The sequence below is a fragment of the Anopheles coustani genome, chromosome 2, assembly GCF_943734705.1.
Source record: "Anopheles coustani chromosome 2, idAnoCousDA_361_x.2, whole genome shotgun sequence".
NCBI classification, from domain to species: Eukaryota; Metazoa; Arthropoda; class Insecta; order Diptera; family Culicidae; genus Anopheles; species Anopheles coustani.
This window is the reverse complement of record NC_071289.1, coordinates 67,468,493-67,488,686: the sequence shown is the minus strand read 5'-3', so window position 1 is coordinate 67,488,686 and position 20,194 is coordinate 67,468,493. Positions and strand designations below refer to the sequence as shown.

The following is a 20,194-nucleotide window of genomic DNA, read 5'->3' as shown; positions in this document are numbered from 1 at the left end:
TGAGTACAATAAGTTTGTTGGTTTTTACTGCATATATTAAACCATCTTTTAACGTATGTTCAGGCTCTTGTATTGATTTTAAGCCCAAAAAACCTGTCTTTCGTTGGATTTTCGTGTAGCATAAAACATCGCCTACTCAGCACGACGACGTTTCCGTCTGACAGCTTCCATAGTGTACAACTGTGCTGTATAAACGGATTAGGTCTTGAGAATTAAGCTGTCAGCCTTCTTCGGAAGTTCGTATTGATGTAAAACAGCATTAATTGTAGCGGCAACAAGGTAGACTGTGAGCGGTTAAAAATCGTGAAATATTCGCAAGCAGCACGCAGGAAGGTGCCGTCGAGGAAGAAGATTACGATAGTGCGAGTATTTGGCAACCCTCCGTCAAGGTACGAGTTTCAAAGAGTGTAAAAATAAACGGTTCCCTGGCAAAGAGATCTGCTCAATCAGGCGTCGCCGTTTCCCGTAGCAATGGTAGTTGATGGTTCGCTGCAACAAAGAGGCGATTAGAGGAAGAAGCTTCGATTGACTACAAGCAGTATCTATCAGATCTTCCAAAAGCGATCAAAAAGCTGGTAAAAAGGAAGCAAATAACATTTATTGTCCAGGACATACATCATCTGAGACTGTTGGGCGTTCGGAGAGTAGCAATTACAGGTGTGTTTGCTGGATTTCCACGGTTCCTGCCAATTTACACCAAGCGCGTGTGTGGTGCGTGTGACTAGATTGTGAACAAGCGCGTTGGCTCGCTTCCGCTCCGCAAATTGCTATACCACCTCCTCCAGAGGAAGTGTGATCGGGAAATTGCAATCCTCGACAAGTGTGGTGTTTCCCACACACTAGCGACCTTAATCGAACAAGTGGCTCGACACACGTTGGACAAGAAAAACGGCCGTGGGCCGAATTCTCGTGGGTAATTGATGTAAAAATCGATCATACTGTGGGCTGTGTTTAAAAATAAACATCAAGCTTGATAAGTGTTAAGTTAGTCGTGCGAACAAACAACGTCACTAGGATTCTGCGACATTTGATGAAAAGGCGATAGGATTCCATTCCTCGAGTACGTAAAAAACTGTGAATCAAGCAACCACTGGCAGCTGCTTCTTCTCGTGCTGCGCATTCAAGCTGAAAAAAAGATAAAAATTGCCTGAGCCGACCAGGTCGAGAAAGAGAGTGAGAGAGAAAGAGAAGAAGGAACGCAGTGCGCGCGAGTAAGAGTGTGAGAATCGGCTGTACGGCTTGAGAATTGTCAAAAATTTTCGCAACCGAAGGAGCAGAACGTTCCGGATGAATTCTGTACGAAAAGCAAAAGCGGAAGCAGCAGATACGGACCACGGCGACGGTGGTGAACGGCCGACGGCACCAGCAGCAGTTCCGCCACGGTGTGCGCCCTTCGTTCTTATCCGCAGCAATTGATTTAGGGGGTTTTCCTCCCCAGTAGGCCGCAATTGCTTAGTTGCACGGCATACCGCATAGCTTAGTAATCGCAGTAACCTTTTACCCAGTTTTTTAAGCCATTAAGATCGAACGCATTCCAAGAGGCTGTTACGCCGAGCAGAAGCTCTCAAGTCACAAAGGGTTTTCATTTTCATTACCTATTCCTTTTTTAGTTTGTCCGATTTTAGTTTCCCTCGTTCTTCCACCGCCGTTCGTCCATAGTGCTTATGTTGTGTTATTGCGGAATCGATGTGTCAAAAGACCAATCGTCCGTATCTTCTGTAATACGACTGTGTTCTGGTGTGAATTGAAACAAAACGCAGAAACACCCATCGTCATGCTACAACAACTGCGAAAGGTGGCGATAGTTGCATAAGCTGGGACCATCACGGCTTTGACACCAACAACAGGATCCAGGATCCTAGTTGGGATTATTGTTTGAAGCAGTGCGTAAAAAGTGTGTGTGTGTGTGGGGCGGATTGGGAGAAAAATCGCCATCAAATCGGTACAACTGCTTGGAGGAAAACGGCGGAAGGAAAAAGAAGGATCAGCATAGATAAAACAGAAGCAACAATAAACAACAAAGAACAGCAGTGCCAGCAACAACAGTGGACCAACGTTTTGCAGTGTGTGTGTGTGCGTGTGTTGTGTGGTGGTAAACCGACGTTTTTATCGCGAGTGCGCGCGGTAGTCTGACAGAGAAAAGGAAGAAACCGTTTATTTAGTGTTTCGGTCTCGTGTTTCACGTGCAACTCGCGCTTGCTTTGTGTTGGTCAGAAGGATTACCTTGTCCTTTGTGCGCTAGAATAAGCAGGAGCAATAATACGGTGTTTTTGACAGGTCCGAAACAGCAGCAACAGCAGCAATAGTAGCAGCAACAGCAGAAGCAGCAGCAGCAACAACAGAAAGCAGTAGAAGCAGGCGGTGCAGAAGTGTTTCCGGTAGAGAGGGCGAGCAGCAAAAGCAATGAACACAAAAGCCGATACGAACCGACACGTACTGACGATACAGGCGAAAAAGAAACGGCATAAGACGGCTAAGAAGAAGGCGAAGCAGCAAGCGGCGGCAGCAGTGGCGGCGGCGGCGCAGGCAGCCGCGCAGAACAGCGGCAACAGCATCGGAGGAGGTGGAGGTGGAGGTAGCAATCACCAGTCGGCTACAACGACGGCGGTCAGTGGCGGTGGTGCCTTCGTGAGCGCCGGTGCAGTCGGCGGCCGCGAGGACGACGAGCATGACGGCATGATGCTCGGAGCGAGTGCGCCGGACGGTGTTGGTGGTGTGTTGATGCAGCAGCAGCAGCAGCAGCAGCAGCAGCATCGTGCGTCAGACGTTCGGAAGGGTGCGGTCGGGGCGGCCAAACCGGTCCATTCGGTGGACCGCACGACGAGCTCATCGAACGAAACGATTGAGCAAGATCGGGACCGTGGCGATCGGGACCGGGACCGGGACCGCGACCGGGATCGCGATGACGACGACGCTGGCGACGACCGGGACGCTGATGGGTACACGAGCGAGGAGGAAGAGCAGGAGTGCCGTGATGACTACTGCCGTGGCGGTTATCATCCCGTGAAGTTGGGCGATTTGTTTCTGCAGCGCTACCACGTAATAAGGAAGCTCGGTTGGGGCCATTTCTCGACGGTGTGGCTCAGCTGGGACCTGGAGGAGAAGCGGTACGTGGCGCTGAAGATCGTCAAGTCGGCGCAGCACTTCAGCGACACGGCGAAGGACGAGATTCACATCCTCAAGTCGATCCTGAACGCGGACCCGACCGACCCGAAACGAAGCAAGGTGGTGCAGCTACTCAACGACTTTCGGATAACGGGCGTCAACGGTACGCACATCTGCATGGTGTTCGAGGTGCTCGGTCACAATCTACTGAAGCTGATCATGAAGTCGAACTACCGCGGGATTCCGCTTGCTAACGTCAAGTCCATCATCCGGCAGGTGCTTGAGGGGTTGGACTATCTGCATACCAAGTGTAAGATCATCCACACCGACATCAAGCCGGAGAACGTGCTGGTGTGCGTCAACGAAAGCTACGTTCGAAAGCTGGCCTGCGAAGCGACGGAGATGCACGCGATGGGCTGCAAGCTGCCGATTTCCCTCATCTCGGCCGCACCGCCTCAGTTCCAGGAGCAACCGGTCAGCACGAACATGAGCAAGGCGAGGAAAAAGAAGATGAAGAAGAAAGCGAAACTGCAGACGGAGCTGATCCGGCAGCAGATGGAGCACATCCAGCAGCTCGAGTTCGGCGCACTGGAGAACGGAACCACAGAAGCCACCAGCCCGGAGCAGCTAAAAATCGGGGGTGGCAGTGGTGATGGACTCACGAGAGACGGCAAGGGTCGAACAGAGAGTGTCACTACGGAAAAGTCGTCGACCGACTTGACAACGACGACGGGGAAACAAATGTCCGAAACGACGCGATTGTTACTGAATGGAACTGCAGGTGGTGGATCCGAAGGCCTTGGTGCCGGCGGTGGTGGATCATCGTCGTCGGGCGAGGAAGATCGGCCAACCTTGACGCCGAACGCATCGACCCTTTCCAGTCCATCGGTCAGCGAGGCGACTTCCTCGAACAACAACGAGGACCATGGCGGAGGAGAAGGAGAAGGTACGCAGGCGGGTGACATAAAGTGCAGCGGCGACGGTGCCGGTTCACCGGACGACTGCAAGTCCCCGGAGAAACCTTCCTCCTCCTGTGCCAACTCGGTCACGTCCGCCTCGAAGCTCGACATCAGCGAATCGGTGCGGAAGATTCTCTCCTCGGTGAAGGAATGCAAGGACCCGGCGTTCGAGGTGTGCGACATCGACGTGAAGATAGCGGACCTGGGCAACGCGTGCTGGGTGGACAAGCACTTTACCGAGGACATCCAGACGCGCCAATACCGCTCGCTGGAGGTCATCATCGGTGCCGGCTACGACACGTCCGCCGACATCTGGAGTACGGCGTGCATGGCGTTCGAGCTGGCCACCGGCGACTACCTGTTCGAGCCGTACTCGGGCAACGACTACTGCCGGGACGACGACCACATCGCGCACATCATCGAGCTGCTCGGACCAATCCCGAAACGGATCGCGTTGTCCGGCAAAAACTCGAGCCATGCGTTCAACTCCAAGGGCCTGCTGAAGAACATCACCGGCCTGAAGCCATGGGGCCTGGTCGACGTGCTGATTGAGAAGTACGAGTGGCCGGTGGCCGATGCTTATGAATTCAGCGACTTCCTCAAGCCGATGCTGGACTACGATCCGCGGACGCGTGCCACCGCCGCCGACTGTCTTCAGCACTCCTGGCTACGGCATTGATGTGAGGAGGAGGCCCTTGCTGGCGAATCATGTTGTGGGTTGTGATCGTGCCCGGCTGAACTCAAGTATGTTACAATGAAATAATAATGTGCGTGTGTGGGAAAGAGGAGTTGTGTGGCTGGAAGGCAACCTCTCCGGGAGTGTTTCTTGTTGATGATGGGCTCTGAGGAAGTGACGGTGCGATGCGTTTCGGTGAATTGTAGAAATATATGTTAAGCTGTAGCCTATGAAAGCTCTAGCCTTTTACGGAAAAGCAACGGAAGCGATGCAAACACTAATCAATTGAGGGGCAAATCACGTTGACTGAAGCCAAACGACGGAGCCTAAGCTGTGTGGAAATGTCGGTCGGAGTCGGTTTGTTGGTTTGGTAGCTGGAAAAGAAACCGATTGTTTTTTTCTGTTTTGTTTTGCGTTGAAGCACACACGAAGAAAGAACGCAAAAAGAATGCAAATGCCCGAGAGTGGATGTAATTTATAGTGTTCCCGGCGCATGAGGTGGAATTCACTGGTGCACACATGCTCAGTAGACGGAAACAGTGCACCTTGCGTAGGTCTTGAGGCAGGAGATTGGATATGTGCTCTCAAGTGTAGCTGGCAAACTGGAATTGGAAATGTGTACGCAATAGAGAAGCTGTAAACTAATAACTGTTAAATAGATCCTGAGGAATAATGAAGGTTTGTGTAGGAAATATATCCCCACACCAAACGATCAGCTTTACAAGATAGAACAATACATGGTAAGTGCATTCTTAGCTATTTTTTAAAACTATTATATTTTATTTCATCATAATTTTATTCACATAACTCCAATTTGGATAAACAAGGCAAAACTAATGATTTAAAAAATTTGAAAACCTTTTTTTCGATATGGCCAAAATTTAATCGGAATTTTGGAAAGGAAAACATCCCTAAAAAAAGTGGCCACATCACCCTTGTGTTTGTTAGTGTTGTGCCTTATGAATCTTTTGTCTTTATTCATGCAAGTGAATATTTACCCTAAGATTCAGATGGATTCATCAATCTTTTGGAAATCGAATCTTCAAACGTTGATGAATCTTTCGAAATCATAATGAATCTATGAATTTCTCATGGATCTTTTCCTAATCTCCATGATTCTTTCATTGGCGTGAATCATGCGACAAAAAAAGAGAGTTTCTACGCAGCTTTTTCTCAACACTTCATCACTTAACAAATCTTTGCGATTCATGAATCTCTCATTAAAAGATTAATGAATTTTTAAAACGCAAATAATCATTCAGATTGCTAGAAATACTTCGATTACTAGGTTGTTTTTACTTACGATTTGAGTATAACAGATATCTCGCACCTTCAACATTTATTTTGAATAACATAATGGATCAAATCACACGATAAAGAATTATTCATCTACGCATCATTTTTAGTAATTACACTTGGAATTGGTTTATTCAAATTCAGATTTATGAATCCGAAAGACTTTTTGCATTGAATTAATGAATTTGAAGATTTGTTTTAATTGTTTGTTTGTGTGCAGAATCATCATACTCTTTTAGTATATACAAATGCATTTAACGACTGTCGTGTATTTGCATGCTGTTTTGTGTTATTATCCTTGAGTTCCTTTTTTTGTAGAATGCTAAGTAAATGTAAAACGCGAAACATTTTTCTAACTTGCGTTTGATTTCACAGGAAATAGATTAAAAAAACGAAAACATCAATGTGCCGTGTGTGCCCTCGATTAGCGAACCTTCAACCTACAGTTTGGATTTTGATGCAACAGCGCTGGCTTCCTTAAAAGTGGCCGTCGCTGGGCAGAGAAGCAAAGAGTATGAACATCTCACCATCAGCCAGCAATCATCTTGGCCACAATATGGATTCCTCCGCGAACGTTGGAACGTGAGCAAGACAACCGCAACCGGCCAGACAGGAGGGATGGCCAAGGGAAACGTTGGAAATAACCTTTTGAAAAACGAATAAGGAATTATTGAAATATTAATTTACGAACCAGGAATCAGGTAAACACATTTTTAAACGGATATTAGGCAACAATGAAACAGGAATACAACCGTTCGTAGGAAGTAGGATCTTAATCTTTATCGTTATTGTACCTCCCACTTATGAAAGCTCCGGAATATACTGTCCTAAAATATTTGTTAAAAGAAAACTTCTTAGGTTCAGAGTGATGCAAAAAAATGGTCTATTGTGAGCTGATGCGAAAAAGAGTTGGTACAGTCAGTCGCATCCAGAGAGAAAAGTGGTGAAATTCTCGACTGTTGTGCCATTTGCACTTTTTTTTTCTTCTACCACGGATACACCAAGCCACACACACACACACACATCCCAGTAACACGGAACCAACCAACCAACCTTCCTATGCACACGCGGAGCTGTTGCCAACAACCATTTGGGATTGGCATAGATTTTATACCGTTTTACATACGCAAATTTTGCAAACACTAACCATGCTGGGAGTGTCTGAGATGGCCAATCTACTAACCGTGTACACTATATTCGTATGTTGGATTGCTACACGTGCCGCGAAAGTACCGTGCCGGTTCCGTCCGCAGGAAAGTAGTAAGGTCGCCCTTATGGAGAGGGTTCTCAAAGGTTGGCTTTGGGCACGAATGCGATGATCTCAATGCGACAGGGTGGTCGGTTTTCGCATGAAAATGGGAAGAAATGCCAAAAGAAATGGTAGCAAGAAAAAAGTGCCCCCAAACACGTGTTTGTGTCTTTGATTCGTTTTCTTTTTCAATACGATCCATACCTCACCGTGGTGTGTTCCTAGACAAGCAAAGAAATATAAAACAAAAAAAGGGGTACCAAAAGTGCATCCCGTCAGTCTAACCACCATAGAATCCGATAGTAATCAATCGTCAATCTTCCATACCTCTCGTGGAATCACTTGTCTTGTATCGGGACGCGTGATAGAGTGTCATACTGTCACAGGTTGTATAGTCTCTGCTGGTCAAGGAGGGTAGTATTAGCGACTTTCACAATGCAATGCATTAAAACAGCACCGAGTGTGTTTGTGTGTGCATCCTATTGAGCGAGATTTCTGATACGAAGCCAGATTAGATTACGAGCAAAAAGTCGAGTGAATCAAGGGAAAATATAGCAAACCCGGAAGTAGCGAGCAACATCTAGCCTAGATAGCGAAAATACAACAGATGGGGAAACTTGCTTCCTGGTTTCCGTCTCTCGTGGAAGATTGGCGTGATCCTCTCCGCCAATCTTACTGGGTGATTTTAAACAGGAAAATTCTTTGTACGTGACGTTAAGGGACAAAGAAAAACGGAACCATGGATCCACATCACTTGAAGACTTTTTTTCCGAACAGCGTAGCGATACGGCAGGGGCACAAACGTCTGCATTGATACTTCCTTTCTAACGATAATGTTTGCATCAAATTGCAAATGAAGTAGCTCCAACCCCATATACACCTTGGCAAGTACTATCTCTTCAGCAGCCTGCAACATCCATTTCCATTTGTCATCGGGACGCTTTCGGCTTGAACACACAGTTTATAGGAACACATACATAATCATCTCTGCTAGAGCACAGGAATTAAAGTTTAAAATATATAGCAAGAAGCAGGTTGATAAAATGTTACGCCAACAGCAACCAACCGCCGGCGGTAGTCTCTGGAATGGTTTATACAATATAAAAATAACAACTTCTACAAGAAAAGTGACTCCGATAATAGGGAGGAGGAAGCTATAGAGTGGGCGGAAGGGGTTGGCACGCTTGAAGGTTCGTCGGAATACGCGGGCGGCTACAGATTAAGAAGCTGTACGCAACGGTGATGAATTCTCGTTAGTTGATACGTTAGCGGTTAGCGTTTGTATGTAGGCAGATAATCATTTACTTATATACATCTAGACAAAACTCATAGGAATGAAGTGGGTGGGATAAACGAGCAATGAAAGATAAAGAGGAGAGTGTGTATATCAGTGGTTATTGTACAGTAAATCGAATCGCGTAGAAAGTGACCATCAGAAACTGTTGTGTTTCGTTGCTGATGAGGAATTTGTTAGGCTCGAACAATAAGCCCCTTGTAGCATATACGTTCATGCTCCTTCCTTCGCCCCATGGATGTTTGCTAGCGTGGCCCGCATCATCCCGATCCCGAGTGAGAGAGTGAGAGAGACACACAGAGAGCTTGTTAGAAAAGATGCACAGCGAACGGTGTTAAAGGATTTCCCAGTTTTGCGTTGTTTCGTTTGCCGTTGGCTGATTAACGGTTTATTTATTGAACTGTAGAAACTAGTGGAATTCAATATGATAAATAGCTCTGCAGTGTACTGTGCACGTACATGAATGTTTTTATTTCCATATTACTGACAAGGACTAAATCGAAAAATTCTCGCACTGTGAATGGTCAGAATCCTTTTCACAGTGGAAGACACACGCATGCAAAAGAGGGACTGGAGTATCCCTGGAGGAAGGAGGTGGGCATTAGGTCAAAAAACAAGCAACTGCTGCCTTCGAAGAGAACCAATTGATCATTGCTAGGAATATAAAAGGGGTTGTTGTACTCCTTTTTTTATATGATGATAGGGGCTGTACATTGTAGTTCTAATTGCTTATCGAATGTATTTATCGCATTATCACAACCCATCTTACGCGCTGACCATCCCCTCCTAAGCCTGGCCCCATGCCAATGAACCAAAATATCGAGTAATTCGAAAAAAAAAACTCGGAAAAGCCCTTCCCTCCCCACACGACATGTACACGACGTCCATACTCACAATCGTTTCTCATTTACAAACCTCCTTGTTTTCACCGTTGGAAAGTTACAATTACACAGCAACAAACAGCCCCAAGTGAATGTGCAACCAAAAAGTAAAAACTGAACTGGATGTGCCACGAGACCTTCTTCAATGTTGAACGGTCCAGCGGGAAGTGAAGGTATGTCCTTTAGGTATTATGCTGTACTAGGCGACGAAGCCCGACAAAGGCGAGGTTAATGTGAAATGCTACACAATTATGCAGTAACATTATGCAATAGATGTACTATATATTGAACTCAATAAAAGCAAAATGATTGGAGGTTGTTTTGGATAACGTACGACATAACGTGCGAACGTGTGCGCAATCTATTTCTTCTGGGTTAAGAAAATGGCAATTAAAGAAAATTTGAACGATACAGATGAGAAACAATAAGATAACTCCTAAACAAATTAACAATAAGGAGAATCAAAGTAGTTGGAGGTAGGAACTGAGGAAGGAAAGAAATGTAGTTCCGATGCGGAAAAAGGTGACAGCACGGGGATAGACAAAATTGAAAACACGAAAAAGAAAGCTGGGTGATCGCGATGACGGTATCTTAGAATCCGGAATATGGGACAGGAGAATAACAAAAAAAAAATGAAAATACAACATTGTATCATTTTGTAGACCAACAATAACTAGAATGTAGTGTAAGGAACGAACCATATGCATCTCAATACACAAAACACACAAACGGTAGTACAGTGTACAACTACACAGCAACAAACAAGCATACATAAATAACATATACACCACATGATCACGCGTAATTAAATTAGTTTATTATAAAATCGAGAGCCCGGTGGGCCAAGTGGCGCCCCAAGAAGAGATAGAGAGAGAAACGGAGAGAGGCCCCCGGAAGAAGGAGATGGTGTAGAGATTCGGGAGGACAAAAATATCCGGGATAAGGCGCGAGACGGCACGGCAAGAACAGGAAACAAGCGAAGACTTACGGTTCGAAGAGGGACCCACCCGGTATAGGGGAGGCAGGGAAAACACACGGCGAAAGGCGCCAACGCACGCACGAAAACTTGCCGTGACGCTGGCGCGAAACTTAGACTTCGTTCGTTTGCCGCCACGCGATGGTCCGGCGGAAGGGGAAAGCCAGGCGCGAAACCCGCGGGAAAATGCCGAAAATAAAATGCAAGAGGATGGTGTTTGTGTGATATCATTTCACGAGAAGACAACTGATATTTTGCAACTGTTTTGCTTGACCACTCCGGGGCGGGTGTTGTGGGTGTCTCTCTGATGGCCGATTTTTTTATTATAATTTCTTTTTGTTCCCATTCACCCCCACCAACTCTATTGAGAAAGCCTTTCATAGTCTATTATCTCGCCGGTGTTCCGAATGACAATGTGTGTCTTAGCAGTAACGAGTCGGGAAAAAGGGGTTTTTCCGGCCCCGTTGTGTTGCATTAGGATAATTAAAACCACTCCGGGAGTTGGTGTTTCATGTTTTGTTTGGTTTTTGGGCGTACTGTAAACATTGAGTGCAGGACACCGGAAAATGGCTCTGGAAAATTGACTAGTGGTAAGTGTTGTTCGGTTGTTTTCTCGCCGGTAGGTAAGTTGTATATGGTATCCGAAAAAAAAGAAGAATCCTGTTAGATAGAGTTTTCTTTTCCCCAGACAGAAAAATGGTTTGTTTCAGGTTTTAGGGAACAAAATATCTCCCGTTAAAAGCAGGGGGAAAAAGCTCGACTTTTGAAAATCAAATGAGATAACCTCTACCATGTTTTCGTTTGCTTATTCGGCTCGTAATACATAAAGTTTATCGTAAATGGATTGTCCTGTTTCCTGTAACGTTTAAAAATTCTCTTCAACAACTTTGTCTCAACCAAAACGGGGTTAGGGTTACCACCGTTTGTCGTTATCATCAGCCATGGCCGATATGGACGTTTTAAGTATCCTTGGAGTTAAATTTAACCCGATGAGTGGTCATTTTCCGACGTAGCATTATTTTGTCGCCCCCGGTATGATGACAGTTTTTCGAAGCGGGTTTTTTTGTGTAAGTAATTCTTTTTTTAAACACGTTTTCCATTTCCCTAGACTTGTCTGATGGTTGTTGGGGCAGAAGAAACTTTATGTAATTCGGCTTGGAATTAAAATCGTTTTCGTTTCAGATAAAGACGAGCCGTGGCCATGTACCTGATGTGGCAAGTATAATGTCAATATTTTTACCCTATAATATGGCACCCCATCCGACTAAGTCTTCCTCCACCCAACGAGGTGTAACCAAAACCGTTCGATCGTCCAACACGCGTTGGATTTGTTGAAAACTTTGCTGCAAAAAAGAAAAATCAAGAAAAGCGAAGCACACTCTCGATTATTTATCCATCATTGAACAAGCGCATTTCAATAAACAACAACGCGAGCCCTGGCGTTGGAGGGCGCCATCGATGCGGATCCCGGACACCGAGGAAAACGGTAAATCAATCAACATTCGACGTGCAGTTACTGTACTGTCGCGCACTTACCTTATTGTTGTCCCGTTTTTATCGCCACCGGACCGGTCGCTAGTGCTCACTCGTTCACTCGTTTCGGTCGTTGGCCGAAGGGATGCGGAGACAGGGGAGGGTGCTATTTTACCATCCAACCACCCTCCCACACACCGTTTAGGCGTGTTGAAGTCGATGGGCAAAACGACCGGTCGTTTTGTCAATATCAGCCGTTTCCGGGCGAAGGTCGGACGCGGCGCAGCGAAGGGCGGATGCGGACGGCTGGGCATGTAGTTATGTGAGCATCGGGATCCGCCAATGCCGTTTAGCGGATGCGGCTGACACATATTTTTGCGAATCCCCCCTCCCCTCCGGGAGGCTACTCTCCCGCTTGCTGCCGGTGGTCGGCGACCATTCACAAGGGATCGATTGATGACGGCGGAGGAAGGTACGGTTTTATTTGGAATCAATTTATTTTTGTTTGTGCTTAAATTTCTGCTCAAGTGCCAAACGGTAACGCGAGCTACCTACACCTCGGCCCTACCACCCGGCGTATGTGTGTGTGTGTGGGTTCCGTTGTGGGTCATCCACATGGGGATGGGGAGACGTGTCAGAATGGGGCATATTGATGTGCGAGCAGCATAATTTGACCAATCTATGGCACACCACCGGCATAGGTTACCACAAGTTTCTTGTACAAGGCTGGCTCGTTTGGCATGATTTGATTCCGTGTGTGGGATTTGCTGATTGATTTACGGTATTGAAAATTACGGTGCACTGGAAATGATGGAGTCCAAAGCTGGAGCTGAACGAAGTTACAAAGAAGTGAGTTCTAAAACCGATCGAAACTATTTACGATAAGCACGTCGGTTTGCAAATAACCGAAGTTTAACGGCGGGAGGCACGAGGTATATTTTTTACGTTGGGAACAGAAAGTGGACGAATTCTAATGAAACAGTTCTGCATTACCATGCTGATTTTAACTGTTAGTAATTATGGCGATGATTGGAAGTTACTTAATCGAAGTAACAAAGCTCATCGAAGATCATCTTTTCTTTGGCCTAAAAGGCCTTAAATTGTGAGTGGTTACTTTAAACCTACAACTACAGGTTGTTGGGTGCGATTAGATAGTGGAGGGTGTATTTTTCACTCACACAAAATTAAAAATTGGTCTTAACGTACCGCATCTCCCGGTTTGACTATGGCTAGGGATTTATTCAACGCAACACGAACCAACCAGCTCCTTTGGCAACGCTTTTATCAGTGCAAGATGGTAGGTAAGTGTGCGTGTCGTCGAGCGATTGTTTACAATACCTGCAATCGCATCACAATCGTCCGCCGCGATTATCCTGTTCCCTTAGCGCTTCGCGGCCCTTATCACCGCTCGGCGGGAGTCTGTCGGGTAGATTGGATGGAAGAATATTCATTGACACTAACACCGTCATCTTCTCGGTACTGCGCTCTGTCGCTCCGCGGGCTACCAGTTCTGGCCTGCGGTTTGTCGGTGGCTGACCGGATGGTAGTGTCGTCCCGGATGCTATCGATCGATTCTGTGTAGAAAAGACCTGTTACAACAATTTTGTACCAATCCAAGCAATCTGTCACCGGTGAATCCGTTCATCTCCCGTGACAACGCGCAAGATTCCATCGCGCGTATACAGGTGGGTACAGAAACATCTGCGAGCTAGGAAAAGATACACCGCCCGTCGAGCAATTTACAGACACGATGGCACGATGAGAGAATGCGCTCGAACGAGATTCTGCTTTGCGCTTAGAGAGCTTACATCGGGTCTGTCGGGGATTACGCAAGAAGCAAAAACCTGTTCGCATGCGGATTCTATCTGAAACAGAACGTAGAAAATGTGTGTTTGGCTGTGTGTGCCACACGACCAGCTGTTCACTTGCAGTGACACGGGCAATGTGGACCGTAACAATAAACACAAGGAGGCGGTAACGTGCTTCCACCATGACGGCTGACGGCGGAGAAAGTCTACGGTGTCAAAAATTGCTCCTGTTAAAGGTGCAGAATATATGAATGAATTCTTCAAAGAATGTCCTATGGGTTGCTATTTTTAAAAATTCGGCTTTGCCGTCTTACTAGTATTTGTTAAGCACGTACTCGAATGCCGCGTTATCAATGCCATAGAAAATATACTTTCGCGCGCCCAGTGATTCCGAGGAGGATGAAAAAACACACAATAGAACGTAGTCGGTTGCGTGACAACTTAGTTCTTAATTTAACACAGCGTCAAATAATTTAACGGAGCAACATCCGTCGTTTGGAAGATTTGTTTGCGTTCTTTAAATGCCAAGGTTCGCGTCCAAATTTGACCCACATAATTGTACCGATTGAAATATACGGTTTGAAAAGTTGTGATGAGTTCTGATTGCAACAAAACAAAGAAGCGTGGAAGCCAACATGGGGATTGTACTTACCGCACAGTAAATCGTAGGGTCTGTCAAGCTCATTTCGTTAGCAAAAATCGTGCATGATTTTGTTGTAACGTCAGGTTACCCATTTATAACATGCTGCTAAAACCAGTCCAAACGTTTACACGCTGACAAAAAATGTGGTACATACAAACAATTGAACCTAGTTTCTCCACTCAAGGATTTCCGATCTTGGCTTACAAATCAAATCAGTGTTGAGGTCGAGTGATTTAGGGCCGTGTAGATGACTGCATCGGACACTTCCCGTCCGCGGTGCGCAAAGTCATTTATAGCAACAGATTCAGGAAACCAACCTAGTTCTACAAAACACAACGCCCGAGCGCGCTGACACATTTTCCAATTTCGATTAGTTGTCCTTTTTCCTTTTATTTTTTGCCATAAATATGGTTTAGGCGAGAATGAAGTGGAAAGAAGTAAAAGAAATAACAAACGGGGAAAAAGATTAAACATGCCATCACGATAGAGATCTAAGTCAACGGTGCACTAAAACTGTTTCAACCTCGGCACGGCGTGCGAAGGCAGCCAACCGAGTACAAGAACCAGACCAATGCCGATGTTTTATTTTTCACAGGTGGATCCACCGGTTTTTCTTCCACCATCGTCAACGTAAGGGAGGAGGGAAGAAAGCGCAAGGAAAAGTAAAATCACCTCTCCCGACCGGACAATGAAGGTGTGCGTGGTGGGAGCTGGGGTCGTCGGTTTAACGACCGCCCTGGAGCTACAGCGCGAGCTGCGGAACGCCAATGTCACCGTGTTGGCCGATCGATTCGAGCAGGATACTTGCAGCGACGTAGCTGCCGGCCTGTTTCGGCCGAGCTCCAGTTTTTCCGGCCCGACTGAGGAAATCACCAGGTAAAAGGGCGACCGCGCCAGAGGTGGAGTTTTTCGGAACAGGGAAGAGAGGCGGTTTTCACACTTACTAGCGAAAAAAAAAACCATTGGGTCACATTTGTCACTGGCAAAAGAACGCTTCTTTTAACAGAGTTTTATAGGTGTTGAAAAATAGAAATTTTGTGCATACGTCTGCTTTGATTTTGTATGGTAACGAATACGATTCTTTAAAACTGCTCAGTTATTACACTTACTCCACAGGGACGACAAACAGTCCTAGTTATCATTTTTCATTCTCGTCAACGTCAAAGTGCCCCGCGGGTGGCCACGTGAGGAGCAATTTAATTTCCCCATCGTCCGAAGAAACCCATTAACGTATGGGAGAAGTGGACGTGATACGCTGGGTTGTGTGTGTGTGATTTTATCCGTTAGCAACGGATTCCCGGTCGGTCACTGTCGTCCATGCCAAATTTTAATAACCACCCGACATCCATTCGGGATTCAGAAAGGGACAATTCGATTGAAGAGAGCTTGCCAGCATCTGGTGCGACGGGTGAAGATGGGACGTGGAAAACATTTTGTAAAAGTCCAGCGCACTTGTGACACTGGATAGTAAAAACATAACACACGATTGGACTGAATATGTGGGTGGATTGAAAAGAGTTCTATTTGAATCTATTTGATTGGCAAAAATTATTACCTTTTTTGCCTTTCAAGTTATTTCTAAATATTATTCTAAAAGTTGCTCAGGTGCCTTTTAGTATCTTTTGATCTTTTCTTTCTATATCTTTCTTTTCTGGGAGTTTAAAAATTTTCTTTGTTTATTTCTTTACGAATTTATTTTAATATTTTAAGTTTGCAAAATAAGTTTTGTAACTTCAATGCGATGGTTTTAGTAACTTTCCAATTCTACCGTCATCACGGCTCATTGGCCAGCGTGTACCCCGCATACTTTAACGCGGAAGAAGGTCCAACACATTGGGACAGGGGCGCTGTGCTGTGTGCCTTACGTGTGCAGTGATTCGCTCCATTAGACACCTGTCGGATAGTTTGGCACCCGGTGGTCCGGGGTCGGGGTTTTACGGTTGATGGTGGTGTTACGCCAAGGGGTCACCAACCACGCTTGGAATGGGCGCACGGATCGATAGGATTTTGTTGCCAACTGGCCTGTGGGTCGCCGGCTTTTTTCCGATGTTGGTACTGCATCATCTGATCACGAATACGGTCGCCTCTTCCTTCTCGACTTTCATTATGTAATTGTATGCCTCGGTACGAGGGAAAAGAGATGGACAGAAAGAAGAACATTAAAAAGAGAGTGTTACAGAGCGAGGGAGAGAGAGAGAAAGAGAAATTAGTAAACGTTAGACGACAGAGAAACGCGGTGGTCATTTTGTTTTGAGTTTTCTTCTCACATGCTCCTCGGATTGTTTATGATAGCCGTTGCTTCTCAGCATGACTATTTTTAGAACCAAACGGTGCGTGCGTATGGAGCGGGAAGGTATGTTGCTTCCGCACATCTTTTCCTTGATGGGGTTGGGAGGGGACCATATTGACACACCATAAACACACGATAACCTAAAGTAGCCGATGCGTTGACATACGTGGAAAGAATGGGGAACGCTTTAAATTTACAAATTCGAATTGGCTATGTCTTCGTGTTGTTTATAATATTCGTGAAATACACTTGCTAGAATAACATTTTCAAAACATATAAAGGTTTAACAAACCCATCTAACAAATTGAAGAAAGATTCAAATAAATAAGTGGCATACTTAGATTGACTTTGAATGGAAGAATAAAACGTAAATGCAGCATTCGGTAACCTTCAAATTGTTTCAGCATTCATTTGATTTAAAACATCATCATTCCATCCACGTTCCCTATTTTCCTGTAATAATTTCCCAGAAAAGATGAAGCGCTCGTCTGCTCCATTAAACAATGGATTTTCCATCGGTCGGGTTTAGCAGTAATGTGTTTATCCATAGTTTTTCACTTTCTCTTTCCTCTTCACTGCGGTTACTACTCATCCTTTGCTACTCTGCTTGGCCCTGATTTTAAGCACGTGCACCACAAAACAAGCGATAAAAAATGTGCTTCGGCACGGTGAAACCAACAATGGCAGCCACCACAAGAACGCTGTTTGCCCCGCGAACCCACTTCGTCATTGATTGGTCCATCCTCCAGCAAACATGGCTGTCGCACTCAATGAGGTGAAGCCATCGTACGGCCCCATTTAGGTGGCGTAAAGCTAGGTGACGGGTTCGCTTCCTAATGGGATATGGAAGGAACGAGATGAATGCTCCAATATCGACGCGATGCGGTCGAAACTCAATAATAGTTACCTGCCCTAACCCCTTTCTCTGCCTGCGTGGCTGGAGTGCGGATGATGGTGTGCATTTCGCCTTCCCTTTTACGTCGCCCTTTTTGTTTTTAAAATCTGCAACATACATTGGAAATGGAGGCGCCTGGTGCTGTATGACAAAGGTGTAAAAAAGAACCTTTATAGATTTTTAAAGCTTTAAGCCGGAATAGAGGATACGTTTTGGTAACACAACATACATTGGAAATGGAGGCGCCTGGTGCTGTATGACAAAGGTGTAAAAAAGAAGCTTTATAGATTTTTAAAGCATTAAGCCGGAATAGAGGATACGTTTTGGTAACACTTTTTCAGATGCAAAAAAAATTCTAGATTTTTCCGTTGTTCATCATTTACACAACCGTTGCAATAACTCCTCAAATCACTACCTTCACCTTCACGGAACTAGTCAACATTCAATTAACTGCTGGCCCAATTAATCCAGCCCCTGGAAACTGTCGTACGTTTTACCGACCCAGGGACATGGCAACCCGTCTTGAGCTCCAATTACGAACATACCCGGAAGCATAACAGTTTCCATCAGGACCGGCTGGCGTATGGTAGCATAACCGTTCGGTGTTCATAATGTCCGCTAGTCACGCCACCACACTACCACTGCACGCGCCGTAAAATCTATTGCCATCGCAGGGCACAAGGACCCGAAGAAGTGCTTTGACCTAGTGGTATGGGAAGCCCATGGAAATCCGCTTTGTGCGACCCGCGAGCCAAGTGCATGCAGGGTAAGGAACATTTGGCTCGCATAAATATTTACTCATAACAAAGGCCACGGATGCTAGTCTGCGGTTGCTTTCTTGTGGTGCAATCGATCGAGGCAACTGCTCCGGGTCTTATAACTTATGCAGTGTGGCCTAAAATCCGCAATAGTTAGTAGGGAAAAGGTTGGTTTTCTTGCATGATACAGAAGTGGCAAAATCTTGATTGGATGTGGAATGCACGAATCATGCTGGAAAATTCACACCAATTGTTTTTGCACTGTTCTAGGGTGGGTTTAATTTTTAAAATATATGATACGTATAATTCCGACTTAACATCTTTGCATCATTGCTAGTTAAAACAATAGAATTTTCTCTGCAATTTGCCTACAAAAGATGTTAGGGTTAGAATCTATCGATCTATCCCACTCATACTTGCCACCAACGCCTCATTTGTTGCTTTCCTGAGTTTATGCGGTCTACATTATTGCCTGCGGTAACCCATTCTGTCATTTCCTGCCTACCACGAGACGTTCGTCCTAATCGACACCGTTCTTAACTTTCCGTCCCGGATATTCACGGCCGGTAGAAAATGGATTTCAGACGCCTACAGCTACTGGGACGAACTTCGCAAGACAGAACATTCCGCCCGGGCCGGAGTGTGCCAGCTGTCGGGGTACATTTTCTCCAGCCGCGATCCGGCCATCGTTCGGGTGGGTAAGGGGTTGAACCCCCTCCGCCGGAAGACGGGGAAACCGGAAGAGTTGGAAATTAATTGTTAATGTTTTGCCCATAGAATTACTACATCGAAAAGGTTGTGCCGCTGTACCGTGCGGCCACCGAGCAGGAGCTGGGCCTCTGCCCCGGCGAGTGGAAGTATGGCTCATTTTTCACCACGATTCTCACCGAGTGTCGCCGTTTCCAGCCATGGGCTGCCGATAGGTAGGTCAAAGCGGCATAGTTCTTTCATCGAAACGAGGTCAAGGAAATGGTTCCAGAAAAGCTGTGCGAACAATTATTAATTGTTTCGTTTGTTTCTGTTGCACAGGTTTCTCGAAAACGGCGGACAAATTGTTACCCAGAGGTTGGAGAGCCTTCGGGAGCTGCAGGGAAGGTTCGACGTAGTCGTGAACTGTACCGGACTGGAAGCGAAACGGTTGTGCAACGATCAAAAACTGGTGCCCATTCGGGGGCAGATCATCAAGGTGCGCGCTTCATGGGTGAAGACATTTTTCTACGCCGATTTCGATACGTACATCATACCGGGCTTCGAAGGCGTATCGCTCGGTGGCTGTCGTAACTACGATAGCTACAACACGGATGTCTCCCGGCACGATTCTTCTGCGATCCGGGAGCGCTGTGAAGCTTTACTGCCGAGCTTGCGAGGATCGCAGGTTATCCGTGAATCGGTTGGACTACGACCGCACCGCGATCCTGTTCGAGTTGAATTAGAACTACTCCCAACCGCCAAGGGTAATCTGCGCGTCGTGCATAATTACGGACACGGTGGATACGGAGTAACGACCGCACCGGGGACGGCAAAATATGCAACCCAATTAGTGAAGGATGCGCTTAATAGCAACAGTAAACTGTAACCATGAGAACATAAAATTTATTTTAAAAAAAAATGAATTGTTGTTGTTTTGCTGTAGTTTTTTTTTATAATTCATTATTTTCAGAATGGATTTTGATTTTTTACTATGGGATAAAACGGTAGCATTTTGTAATTTTAAAAAAGCTATAAGAAAAGATATGCATTTATTTTGTCCAAAACGTGATTCTCATTTGCGAAAGCACGTCGAACACGTGCTTCGATGAAAGTAAAATCGATGAGTCCCTTTCGCGGTTCGGTAATAATTACATTGTGTATAGTCCGGATCATTTAGTTGAAACGGATTTAAGGAACTGAC

The 20,194-nt window shown here is 45.8% G+C and overlaps 2 protein-coding genes across 4 annotated transcripts; both read left to right on the top strand.

Annotated features, from left to right (window-relative positions):
* Positions 1–254: 254 nt before the first annotated feature.
* LOC131266434 (SRSF protein kinase 3) lies at positions 255–10,139 on the top strand. Of its 3 annotated transcripts, none has more exons than XM_058268953.1 (3): positions 255–389; positions 1,611–5,480; positions 6,412–10,139. In XM_058268953.1, the coding sequence occupies exon 2, from the start codon at positions 2,404–2,406 to the stop codon at positions 4,741–4,743; it is 2,340 nt and encodes a 779-aa protein (XP_058124936.1). In that variant the 5' UTR covers positions 255–389; positions 1,611–2,403; the 3' UTR covers positions 4,744–5,480; positions 6,412–10,139. The 3 variants fall into 3 exon arrangements, with proteins under 3 accessions (XP_058124936.1, XP_058124937.1, XP_058124938.1); XM_058268954.1 differs by having other exon boundaries at positions 257–389; positions 2,278–5,480; XM_058268955.1 differs by lacking the exon at positions 255–389 and adding an exon at positions 942–1,480.
* A 4,909-nt stretch (positions 10,140–15,048) lies between these two features.
* Positions 15,049–19,879, top strand: LOC131265423 (D-aspartate oxidase). Its single transcript, XM_058267682.1, has 4 exons — positions 15,049–15,236; positions 18,874–18,997; positions 19,081–19,226; positions 19,333–19,879. The coding sequence occupies exons 1-4, from the start codon at positions 15,049–15,051 to the stop codon at positions 19,877–19,879; spliced, it is 1,005 nt and encodes a 334-aa protein (XP_058123665.1).
* The last annotated feature ends 315 nt before the right edge of the window (positions 19,880–20,194 follow it).

Excerpts from the sequence above, each read along its gene's own strand:
- LOC131266434 (XM_058268953.1), top strand. The coding sequence starts at position 2,404 with ATGAACACAAAAGCCGATACGAACCGACACGTACTGACGATACAGGCG.
- LOC131265423 (XM_058267682.1), top strand. The coding sequence starts at position 15,049 with ATGAAGGTGTGCGTGGTGGGAGCTGGGGTCGTCGGTTTAACGACCGCC. Across the intron at positions 15,237-18,873 it reads CCGACTGAGGAAATCACCAG|AAAATGGATTTCAGACGCCT; the intron begins GTAAAAGGGCGA and ends CACGGCCGGTAG. Across the intron at positions 18,998-19,080 it reads GCGATCCGGCCATCGTTCGG|AATTACTACATCGAAAAGGT; the intron begins GTGGGTAAGGGG and ends TTTTGCCCATAG.